We start from the raw sequence: 13121 nt of genomic DNA, 5'->3' as shown, positions 1-13121 counted from the left end.
GGAAGCAGGCTCCCTGCTGAGCAGAGAGCCCGACGCAGGGCTCGATCCCAGGACCCTGGGCCAAAGGCAGAGGCTTTAACCCACTGAGCCACCCAGGCACCCCTTTAAATACTATTTTAGTTGTAGAAGTATAACGCTGGTACTGTATTGATGGTGGAGTTAGAAATACGTGTCTGAATTTATACTCTGAAATTGATTTCAGTGGATATTTTGGTTTTTTTCTTTTTCTTTTTTTTCCCCCATAATGAAGTGGTACCTGGTTTAGTTTCGGAAGCAAAATGCGCTTTGATGTCTTCTTGGCCCAGAGCATGTTTTTAAGGAACGGAGGAAAGGAACGGAGGAAAGTTCCTCCGTTAAGTCTCTGAGGCTTTATTTACAGCATCTGGGGATGGGGATGCCCACACGACACAAAACTGGGGACAGATACATGCAATGCAGTTTTTTGTTTTTTTTTTAAACCACGGCAGCGAAGTTGCACATTGTAAATGCAGTTTCATTTCCCTAAATGCCGTGTGCGTGTGTGCATGTGCGTGAAAAACATCCCAGAAGACCAACGTCCAGCAGGCGGGGGCCGGGAGGAGGGGAAGGGGGAGAGAAAGAGATGGAAATGAGGAAAAAAAATCCTGAAAGAGCTGAATGCTACTGTATCCAGAAATTCACATGCCCGCGAGACAATCGGAGCCTTCTTTGCGAAGTAAAAGCTGCTTTTCTGTCTCTGGGGTTTTCATTTGCACCTGCAGGTCTGTTCCAGAAGGCCATCATCCAGAGTGGCACGGCCCTGTCCAGCTGGGCGGTGAACTACCAGCCTGCCAAGTACACGCGGATATTGGCAGATAAGGTTGGCTGCAACATGCTGGATACGACCGACATGGTAGAATGTCTTCGGAATAAGAACTACAAAGAACTCATTCAGCAGACCATCACCCCCGCCACGTACCACATTTCCTTCGGCCCCGTCATCGACGGTGATGTCATCCCGGACGACCCTCAGATTCTGATGGAGCAGGGGGAGTTCCTGAACTACGACATCATGCTGGGCGTCAACCAGGGGGAAGGCTTGAAGTTCGTGGACGGCATCGTGGACAACGAGGACGGCGTGACACCCAACGACTTTGACTTCTCCGTGTCCAACTTTGTGGACAACCTGTACGGCTACCCAGAGGGGAAAGACACGTTGCGGGAGACCATCAAATTCATGTACACGGACTGGGCCGACAAGGAGAACCCGGAGACGCGGCGGAAAACCCTGGTGGCTCTCTTCACGGACCACCAGTGGGTGGCCCCCGCCGTGGCCACGGCCGACCTCCACGCCCAGTACGGCTCTCCGACCTACTTCTACGCCTTCTACCACCACTGCCAAAGCGAAATGAAGCCCAGCTGGGCGGACTCAGCCCACGGCGATGAAGTGCCCTATGTCTTTGGGATCCCCATGATCGGCCCTACCGAACTCTTCAGCTGTAACTTCTCCAAGAACGATGTCATGCTCAGCGCGGTGGTCATGACCTACTGGACCAACTTCGCCAAAACCGGGTATGTGCTTCCCACGTCGGCTTCTTTCTTCTCTCCTAGTTTGTCTGGGTGCCCCATACGAGTACGGCTTCCACGACTGAAAGCAGACCTGCTCACGCACACACACCCGATGATGGTGGGGGAATTTTACTAATGTGTTCCCTGCATCACTAAAAAAAAGTCTGTTTCCCACCTGCCACTTCAAGGCAGAGACCTACCTGGCAATTGTATTGCTTTCTGATCCCACAATTTCAAGGCTCAGTAGGACCTTTCTCCTTTGACAAGGAGATAAGGACCTGATCTCCCTGGGCAGCCTTATCAAAACCCGTGTGCCACATGGCAAATTCTGCTTCTAATGTACCCACGAGATAAAGCCCATCTCGTCATACATCTAGGAAATACTATGTGTGTGTGTGTGTACTCTATATTTAACCAGGCATATATGTTATATTTATACATATATATACATAATACATATATATATTTATAGTGTTTCTCTACAGTTATGAGACGTGTTTCCTATACATATACATATATTTACAAATATATTTATTTACTTAAATATGTCCCTACACATTTATTTCATAAATAAAGACATTTCATATATATGTGTGTGTGTGTATGTATATGTACCTATAGGAAATAAATCTATATAAATATATAGGATAATTATATACCTATATATGTGTAGATATGTATGTATATATATAGACATATGTATATATCTATATATATAAATAAATCTATATAATAGATTTATAGATAATAGATTTATAATATATAAATAATATTATATAATATTTATTATTATTATTTTATTATATTATATTATATAAATAATATTATAGATAATAGATTTATAGGTAATAAATACACCTAAAATGTACACAAATAGATACAAATAGATACATATATACAAATAGATACATATTATACAAATAGATATACATAGATATATGTATACAAATAGATACATTATGTATCTATGTATCTATACACAGATATACATATACAAATAGATATATTATATATATATGTATATCTATGTATATCTATCTATTTGTATATGTATAATATGTATGTATCTATTTGTATATATGCATATATACATGTATCTATTTGTACATATATAGGGAAGTATAGAAATATGTCATTTACATATAAAATATATACATAGTATATAAATATGTGTGTGTTTGTATATATATATATAACCTCAGAGGGAAGCTCATCGGTTCAAGTTAGTGGCAACCACACACGACCCACACATAACAACAGTTCCCACTGACGTCCCCTTGAGCAGTGTCCCTGCAAACAAGGAGACAGAAAGACTCCCCAGCATTTCAAATAGCAGCAAACCTCACATCATCTTTTCATTTTTCTCTTGTCTAATAACACGATCGTGGAAACTAATGGACTGTCATTCTCCTCTCCTGCTGTCTCTGCTTCCCTCATTAACCTTGAGCCTCGTGCACAGAATTCACCTCGGAGATGCCCACAGCTCTGAGGGTTGGAGAAGGTCCCCGTGGCGTGCCGGGCGTCGGACTGGGGTTCCCAGGCAGTGGCAGCCCCACAGTGCCCGAGTCCTACGCAGCTCAAGACACAAGCTGTGGGGACGCCATGGGCGTGCATGGTTACTTAGGGTTGCAGTGGGTGTCATTCTTTATGGAGACCCCCAATAATCGTGGGCGGCAAGTGGTTCCAGAATATTTTGTGGTCTTAGCAAAGGCACGGTGTGCTTCTAGAGTGCCAAGTGTTGCACGGATATGCACTTGGAACTGTCAGATGTGACCACAGGTGTGCTCTAAGAAAGGCTCGTTTGGGGGCAGGGGGGGACCAGAGGACGTGTGGACCTTTGGGAAAGTTGCTGGCCTGTTGCCTGAAAATTCTCTCTTCGACAAGGACATGACGGAGGCCATGTCCACAAGCATTTTTATATCATCCTTGTTTTGCATTATTGTACCATTCCTGAGGCTCCTAAAACTGGGTACCACAGAGGTTAAAACCACAGAAGTATCTTGTCTCAGAGTTGGATGCTGGAAGTCCAAAATACACATGTTGGCAGAGCCAGGCTTCCTCTAAAACCTCTACGGGAAGGTTTCACGCCACTTCCTAGCTGCTGCTGCTTGGCAGGTGTCTTTGGCGTTGCTGTCCAGAGACGTCCTTCCAATTCCTGCATCTGCCTCCTGGACCAGCCCCTCTGTGTCTCTCTGTCTTTACATGCCCCTCTTTTTAACAGGGCGTCGGTCAGATTGGCTCTTAGAAGTCCCACCTTCTCTGTCCCATCTTGACTGATGCCATCTGCAATGGCCCTATTTCCAAATAAGGCCATATTTTGAGGGACTGGGGGTGAGCATTTCAGCCTGTGTTGATGTCAGGGGAGAACACGTCAAACATCAGCCCTGTGAAAGGCGGTATGATGTCCAGTTTGTCACTGAACTCAGGTATGGGTGCCTTTCCTAGTAAAGTGTCACATTCTTGAAGCAGAAAGCCTCACAGGGCCGCTTCCCAGATGATGGCCAGCCCGTTCACAGACACTGGCGTCCACACCCTTTACATCATATCCAAACACACCGCCACTGCCTACCTTAGTTAAAACCACATACTTTTTTTCCTTACGGGTTTGGAGATGAACTTCCTATGATTTTCTTAAATGGGAAGCGAGGCTCATTCATCACCCGTGTAACTGAACCATTAAAAAAAATGGTAAAATCCAAACAAAGCCATTAAATTCTCATTAGAGCCTCTCGCCTTGCCAAAGGCTCTGAGGCCAACGCTCCTGCGCTGTTTAAAAAGAAAGAGAAAAAAGATAAAGGATATTAATAAATGTCATGAGATGGGAAAGAGCTTCTACCACCCAATGGGACTTTTCCCCAAGACCTATCAAAGACGGAGCCAGAATTAAAAAACGCCATAGTGTTCCGTGATGGTGTGTTATTTTTAATGCCCTCGGTGCCCAATATTGTATTGGATGCTGCTTCCCAAATTTCAGGTCTCTGTGCCTAGCGCCTTAATGGGAACTAGGGTCATTCATTGCAGATGGAATCAGTCAGGACAGCATTGGGCAGGTGGGACTTCTAAGCCAATCTGTCCAACATGTCAAGAAGATGGCCATCCAAAGATAGAGACACGTAGGCAGGTTGCCACGGAATGTCCTGTGTGGGAGTATCTCGCCATCTGTCCATCACAGCACGTTGCTATGGGGAGACGAGGCATGGCATCAAGACACGCATCCCCATTCTCGTTTGGTGTTTCTTCCAATCTTCTGCACCTTCCAGACCCCACACGTGTTCCATAGTGCTCACACGTCAGACCCGGCAAGTGTATGCTGGAGCCACTTGTCGTACAACCCAAAGCTCAAAGGCTGTGACCTTCTGTCTGGGTTTCCATGTCTATATCCCATGGTCTGTTTGTCGTTAAGCACAGGAGAGTCGTGTTGGAAGTATGAGCGTAGGAGGGAGAGAGGAAGGAAAGAGGAGAGTTCCTTAGAGCTAAGAGGCTGTTTCCGTGGTCCAGGTTAGAAGACCTGCTCAGAACAGGGCTGGAAAAACAACAGCCTAGGTCAAGACAGGTACTAGTCTACAAACAGAGCTGACGTGGAAAGTTCTGATCAAAGAGAAGTGATGTCCAGGGAAAACTAAGACGAATTCCAAGGTTTACAGAGCATGAGGAAGAAGTGCCCTCTCTGTCATCTACAATGCCTTTGGGAACACAAGATCCAACCGGTCCGTAGAATCCAGGTGCTCGTGGACCAAGAGCTGATTTGGTTTGCATCCTGTGTGGGGACGTGCCAGTTATGGAGACACCAAGGGAGACTTGATCTCTGTAGAACACATTGCAACAAAGAGCGCTTGGGACAACCAGATGAAGCCTTGCCCATCGAAGGGCGTACTGAAATGGTATCCGAGTTGAGAGAATGGAAAGATGGTTCTGGCACGACCAAGGCAACCAACACAGATTTCAATTCTTGGATTTGTTCTCAGGACATTGATGTTGGTCGGCCTCACAGGCCATGACTTTCGATTTTGTTGGTTATCCTGGGATGAATCTGTATTCAACCTAAAGCGAGAGGCACTTAGGGTGGATGGCTTAGGGGGAGCTGCAGCCTATGTCTGATCTTGAAATGACCTTTCCTGCCAAAGCACAATTTAAGCTGAATGAATGAACACCTCCACCTGGTGTGCAGGGGGACGTGTGTCATTGGACCCATTTTCTTGGTGCATCATGGGTGGTCTTCTTCTGAGAGGTCTAGTAAGCAAGAGTCAGCTACCACATTATGTTAGGTGATAGGAGGAACTTCTTCCGTCAAGAAGAGCTTCTCGGAGAGTTTACTGCTATTTTTAAAAAAATTTTTTTAAAGATTTTATTTATTTATTTGACAGACAGAGACCACAAGTAGGCAGAGAGGCAGGCAGAGAGAGAGAGAGAGGAGGAAGCAGGCTCCCCACGGAGCAGAGAGCCCGATGCGGGGCTTGATCCCTGGACCCTGGGATCATGACCTGAGCCGAAGGCAGAGGCTTTAACCCACGGAGCCACCCAGGCGCCCCATATTTTTAAAGAAATCATATTGCCTATCTCTAGCAAATAAAATGGATCACAAGAACTTAGAAATGCCCTTGACTATTCCCTGCCAGAAGGATGTCCCCAATTATGACAGGTGAAAATGTGTTTCAGGTGCTGGACAGTGGAGATGCCGATATGCATTGGGGATGTTACCAGGGAGAGAAGATACGTCCGTTTCGTTCTATCCTTAATCATTATGATCTTTAATTTTACTTATGGAAATTAAAACATGCCGCCGGTGGAAGTCAGGTCTAAAAGGCAAGACACTCATATCCCACTTAGAGGTCTTGTTGTGTTTGGAGAATCTGACAAGGAAAATGATGGACTTTCCTAAGCTCTGTGAGTTTATATTGGGTTAAGGGGTCTGACTGTGCATCTCCAAGTACTTTAATAGATAGATTGTATCAGGCTAAAGCTTGCTTATCTGGATTTTCAAAATCCTCTGCTCTATTCTTTGAGAACAAAATAAACGTGTCTTTACCTTTCAAATGCACACCGGATTTCATCAAAAAGAGTCCAATATCCAACATGAACAGAACGCTCTCTTTCCCAGATGCCCCCTGCTTAATAAAAGGTCCACACAGCTGATAGACGAAATTCAGTGAAATCAGATCGATGGAAAAATAGTAGGAATCCTCACCACCTTTCTTTGCTTTTAGAACAATAAAAATCAATGACAAATGTTTCCATGGCAGATTCCAATTAAATAGGAATTTTCTCAAAAAGTTATTCCAGAAGACTCAAAAAAAAGGAAACATGAGGTGCTCGATGAAAGCCAACATTTTTATGAAACATTGTAAGGATTTTAAAGACATAAAAAATTTATTTTTAAATCTGTTAATGCTTATAAATGAACACATAACTAAGAAAACTCATGACATGGGGACCTATAATTTTGTTTTATTTTCTTAATCCCATTAGTAAAATAAAAGCACTACAGTGAATGTGTCTTCAGTTAAAAGGTAAAATTTCTTTTGCTGTATACCACATTTATATCTATATATCATATAGATATAATTATATATTATAGAATATAATCTATTCTACATTTTATGCAGCGTATACTATGGTATACAATATACTTTCATACAGTATATATTGTACTATAAAAGTACCATATACTTTTATACAGTATACACTGTATATAATATACGGTATACCAGATATACTGTGGGATAGAATGCTATATGTGCTGTATAACATACAGTATATACTGTGATATACAATACGTGCTATCTATAGTACATAATATACTATGGTGTAAGTATAATAGTATACAGTGTATTCATTATATATGCAATATATATGCAGTGTATATGCTGTGATATACAATCAAGACTATGTACAGTATATAGTATGCCATATAAACTATAGTATACAGTATATACTATTCATAGTATATAAGATACTGTGGCATACAGTATACTTTTATACAATGTATACTATAGACAGTATATAATATACTGCATATGCTATTGTTTATAACATATGCAATATAAAAATACAGTATACCATTCAGTAAATATTATGTATGCTGTATAGTGTACCACATATACTGTGGTGTACAGTACACTTTTATCAATGTATACTATAGACAGTATATTATATATGTTATGATTTATAATATATACAATATACAAATACAGTATACTATATATACTATGGTACACAGTAAGTACTATGTACAGTATACAGTGAACCTTATATACTGTGGTGTACAGTATGCTTTTACACAATGTATTCTATAGATAGTATATGATATACTGCCAAGGCTATGATTCGTAATATACACAATATACAAACACAGTATACTGTATGTACTGCGGTATACAGTCAGTATCATGTGCTGTGTATAGTATACCATATATACTGTGGTATACACTATAGTTTGATACATTATATATTATAGACAGTATATAATAGATTATATATGCTATGATTTACATTATAATACAAATCAGTATACTATATATACCTTGGTATACAGTAAATACTACGCACAGTATACTGTGTACCTAACATACTGTATATGCTATGATTTGTAATATATGCAATATACAAAGATAGTATACCATATATAATATCATATATCATGTGTACTGTATATGGTATGCTGGATATACTGTGGTATACAATAAATATGCACAGTGTATAGTATACCATATATACTGTGGTATACAGTAATATGCACATAATTACTGTGGTGCACAGTGTATAGTATACCGTATATATTGTAGTATACAGTAAATAGGCACAGTGCATAGTGTACCATATATACTGTGGTATATAGTAAATATGTGCAACGTATAGTATACCATATTAACTGTAATATACAGTAAATGTCATGAACATTTTATAGTATACCATATATACTGTGGTATACAGTATCCACAGTGTATAGTGTACCGTATATACTGTGGTATACAGTAAATATGCACAGTGTATAGTATACTGTATATACTGTGGTATACAGTAAATATCCGATGTGTATAGTATACCATATTTACTGTGGTATGCAGTAAATACCATGCACAGTGTATAGTTTACCGTATATACTGTGGTATAAAGTACACTTTCATCTGGCGTGCACTATATACAGGGTATAGTATACAGTGCGTGCTGTGGGTATTACAGTATGATACTTTATGGCCCTCTGTCCCTAAGCAATTTTTAGATATTCTACTTTACATATCGGCAGAAGGGGGCAATACTTATTAAGCTGTCCCTATTTGCCCCATACTTTGTAGTTATTCCTTAACCTCCATCACTTACTTCCAATCCCAGTATTCTCACCCATTCTATAGATGAAGACGACGAGCCCCAGAGAGGCTTACGAGTTTGCTCACGGTTTCACGCCTATAAAGAGAGACAGCTGCAGAGCTTAATGCATGGAAATGCTTTTGACAACCTCTCACTGAGGGCAAAGGTCCCTCCCTTAGCAGACACTGTCCCCGTTGGCCACTCTATCGTTTGCATCCTGCACAAGGCAGGGTCACGTGTGTGGACTTGGGGTCTTCAGGGAGGACCTTCGGGTCCCCCAGTCTTCTGGCATGTGAGCTGAGAGGCAGGGGCTGGACGTGGGTTTATAAATGATGCCAAGAAGCTGTTGACTGCAAAGCAGAAGTTCGAACACCCAGGACAAGCAATGTGGGTGTGCCGGTCCCAGCTTGTCTTGGCCCCTCCGTGATGTCAGAACGCCTAGGGCGGTCCACCACGTGACATTGTGCTGTGCATAACATCAACATTCTCGAAACAAAGAAACATTAAGATGAAGTATGTTTTTATACTTTGCTTGACCAACCCTAAAAATAAATGGAAGAAATGAGAATACGATATTTTGGGGAGGTTGGTTGTGATATTAAGAAAATTGGTGGCAAAGATGCTTAAAGTACCACGTGTTGTGCATTATCCTTTAATTTTGATGATTCTCTTTCTGCCTGGGCTCACTTATGTGAACAACAGGAAAAATCTCAGGTTCCAAAGTTGGCCTGGTGCACTTACCGTCCGCAGAACCCCTCAGTTTCCGGCACCGAGTGTGACTTCTCTTAAATACGTTAACCTCACTCTATCTAAAAGTGTGATCTTACCGAAATTCTTAGAACTAATGGAATATGGTTTGATCTTGACATGGCTCAGTCTTCAGCAGGTTGTCAAGTATATAAGTATCCCTCTTTCAAACAGAGAGCAAGCACATCACGCCTATTACTACTGACTCACATTTTGCAAGCATAAGGCCTGTTTTTATTTGACTTTTAACATACATTTTACTTATTCAGCCTCCAATGTATATTCATCTACCGCAGATGCCACTCTTGAGCAAGAAAGGGAATGCCTACTCTTTCAACAATGACCTCCAAGTCAGGATTTCTGAGCCTCAATACTATTGACCTTTGTGACAAGAGAATTCCTTGTGTGGGGGGGCTGTTGGGCACTGGAGAATGTTGAACAGTGCCCCCAAACCCTCCACACATTCACGACTCTTCCCTCCACCCACAATGACCAAAACTGTCTCCAGACATTGCCAAGTGTCCCTGTGTGTGGGGAAAAAAATTGGTTTAGATTTATGGCGCAAAAGTACCTACACTTAAAATCCTATAAAACTTCCTACACCCATTTTTTTTTTTTCACCTTTTCCTGGTTGAAGAGCATTTGATCTTCTCAAAAAAATAGTACAAATGTTAGGGAAATGCCATACGTCCACCATCAGGAATGATTTTTAACATCAAGGGAAGAGAGAGGATGTTAATGAGAACATAAAATGGTGAGCATGCGTAGATTACAGCTGGAGGAGTCTGGCTTCTTGGGTCCCTGGCGCTAAACAGGTGTGGTTCCCCGGTTGTCATTCCCTGTGGTATTTGATGAGGAGGTTGATTTTTCCCATGTCGAAGGGTGTGACCTTTTTTCTCTTTTCTTCTCCTTTCTGTCCCCAGTGACCCGAACCAGCCTGTTCCTCAGGATACCAAGTTCATTCACACAAAACCCAATCGCTTTGAGGAAGTGGCGTGGTCCAAGTATAACCCCAAAGACCAGCTCTATCTGCATATTGGCCTAAAGCCCAGAGTGAGGGATCACTACCGGGCTACCAAGGTGGCTTTCTGGCTGGAACTAGTTCCCCACCTGCACAACCTGAATGAGATCTTCCAGTATGTCTCCACGACCACCAAGGTCCCTCCTCCTGACATGACCTCCTTCCCCTATGGCACCCGGCGGTCTCCCGCCAAGATCTGGCCCACCACCAAACGCCCGGCCATCACTCCCGCCAACAACCCCAAACACTCCAAGGACCCTCACAAGACGGGGCCGGAGGACACCACCGTCCTCATCGAAACCAAACGGGATTACTCCACCGAACTCAGCGTCACCATCGCCGTGGGGGCCTCCCTGCTTTTCCTCAACATCCTGGCCTTTGCGGCTCTGTACTACAAGAAGGACAAGAGGCGCCACGAGACGCACAGGCGCCCCAGTCCCCAGAGAAACACGACCAACGACATCGCTCACATCCAGAACGAGGAGATCATGTCGCTGCAGATGAAGCAGCTGGAGCACGACCACGAGTGCGAGTCCCTGCAGGCTCACGACACGCTGAGGCTCACCTGTCCGCCGGATTACACCCTGACCCTGCGCCGGTCTCCGGACGACATCCCACTCATGACACCAAACACCATCACCATGATTCCCAACACACTGACGGGCATGCAGCCGTTGCACACGTTCAACACCTTCAGCGGAGGACAAAACAGTACAAATCTCCCCCACGGACACTCGACCACTCGGGTATAGCTTTGCGGTTCCCTTCCCCGCCCTCGGCTCCTCCCCACTGGAGACAGGGAGAAAGAGAGAAGCAACATCTCTCAGCGAGGAATGTCTGTCATCCCACTGACTGAGGACAGAAACAACCACCACCACCACAACAACAGAAGCGCTGCGGGGCCGCCGTCGCGTGTGTCCCTGCGGATCCATCCCATTGGCATCTCCCAGTATTACGAGATCAACTTCTGACCCTGAGAAATGTGAAAACGATTTCATCGCCGTTCCACGACCGCATCGACATCCCCATCTCTCCAGCCAACGTTCAGCGTGACGAGGACATCGCCCTCTCAAGGACCTGGGTGTTTCCAAAGCAACGAGAGAAGCTGACCCTTTGGGAACTCAGCCAGGGACACTTAAAAAAGAAAAAAAAATTTTTTTTTAAATTACAATGGAAAAACAAAACAAAACACAAAGTTCTTTATGTACCATATGACGATGGCTCTACGGAAGGATTGAAAGACGGTGGGCTTTTACCCTGCCTATGGAGCTGTGATCCAGAGAGAAGGAGAAGCAGAATTTTCCTATTAAAAGAGCGGACTCTGTAGTAACATACCTATAGTTCTGTGCAGACCTGTTTTGCCAGCCTGAACTATATGTAAGAAACTTTGTAAAAAAAAAAAAAAAAAGAAATGTATATAGCTGTGAGTTTAAACAAAAACACACACAGAGGGTTAAAAACAAAACAAAACAAAAAAAAAAACAAAACAAAAAAACAGCAACAACCAACCAACCAACAACAACAACAAAAGCTTTTATTGGTGTTTTCCGTTGGAAAGAGCTTTTACCAACATTGTGCTTTTCATTGTGGTCTGTATGTATATATATATAAATATACACTTTAGTCATTCACCTCTGTTTCCTCCCGGACACAGGACGATTTTCTTCTTAATTCCTTGCGGTGAGCCGAGACGCGGGCCTTTCTAATGGGTTTCCTTTGCAGGAGGACGTGGGGACGTGCATCAGACCCAGACTGTCTGCGTGGTGGGGCTTTCCCCCCTCTGCAGGGTTACACAAATGCATGCAATAGCATTCTTAGGAGACTGCTGGTTGGAGGCCACTTTTATTTTCGGGGGTGTGTGTGTGTGAGCCTTCCTAAAGTTGCAACGCTGGGACGGATCCCCCGCGTGGAGCGTATGAAAACTGCTGAATGAGAAAACACGCACGCACCGAGCACCGGCAGGAGAAACAAAACACAGATCTCGGTCTGTCGTTGGGGTCCTTTGAATATGTTGAGGGAGAGTCGTGAAAAGGAAAGTTGCCAAAGGGGAAAGAAAGCTTGCCTTTGGTGGGGCCGTGCCCTGCCGAGTAAATACGGCCCAGTGTTCCCCCGCAGCTGCAGAAGGCTTTTGTGTAAGCAGTAAGTCCCTTATTTACCAGTGAGCAAGATTTTTTGTTTTTTAATTCTTTCTATCATTTTTCGGAGAAAACATACGCTTGTCCGAAAGACCTGCCTTTCGAGGGCTTGTGTGTCGCTCACAGACCCGTGAATATGGCAGAGAGGAGACAAACCCACAGAAAAGGGTAGAACATTGGGAGGGCTCTGCATGGGTTTCCTGGGGAACTTAGGATGGCTTTCCCCGTCCAGGTAAGAAACGCAGGTTCCTCACCCATCTTAGATGGGCAAGTTGGGGACCAGAAATCGGCCCTCTGACACCTTCCCGTATTCCCACTGTCCTTTCAATTCCCCTAAAGGCATGCTTTGAGTGTCCCAAAGCAGAAAGGACAGATAGCCACGGTGA

General features: G+C 43.5%; 1 protein-coding gene across 4 annotated transcripts in view; it reads left to right on the top strand.

Annotated features, from left to right (window-relative positions):
* LOC123934352 (neuroligin-4, X-linked) overlaps positions 1–12289 on the top strand; it is a 295634-nt gene extending 283345 nt beyond the window's left edge. For all 4 annotated transcript variants that reach the window (XM_045994380.1, XM_045994377.1, XM_045994378.1 and 1 more), the window contains 2 exons: positions 741–1530; positions 10503–12289. In XM_045994380.1, the coding sequence (XP_045850336.1) occupies positions 741–1530; positions 10503–11352 (1640 nt within the window). In that variant the 3' untranslated portion in view covers positions 11353–12289. The remainder of the gene's footprint in view (positions 1–740; positions 1531–10502) is intronic.
* Positions 12290–13121: the final 832 nt, after the last annotated feature.

Source organism: Meles meles, chromosome X (genome assembly GCF_922984935.1).
Source record: "Meles meles chromosome X, mMelMel3.1 paternal haplotype, whole genome shotgun sequence".
Lineage (NCBI taxonomy): Eukaryota > Metazoa > Chordata > Mammalia > Carnivora > Mustelidae > Meles > Meles meles.
The sequence above is the reverse complement of the archived record's forward strand: the minus strand, read 5'-3'. Positions and strand labels throughout refer to the sequence as shown.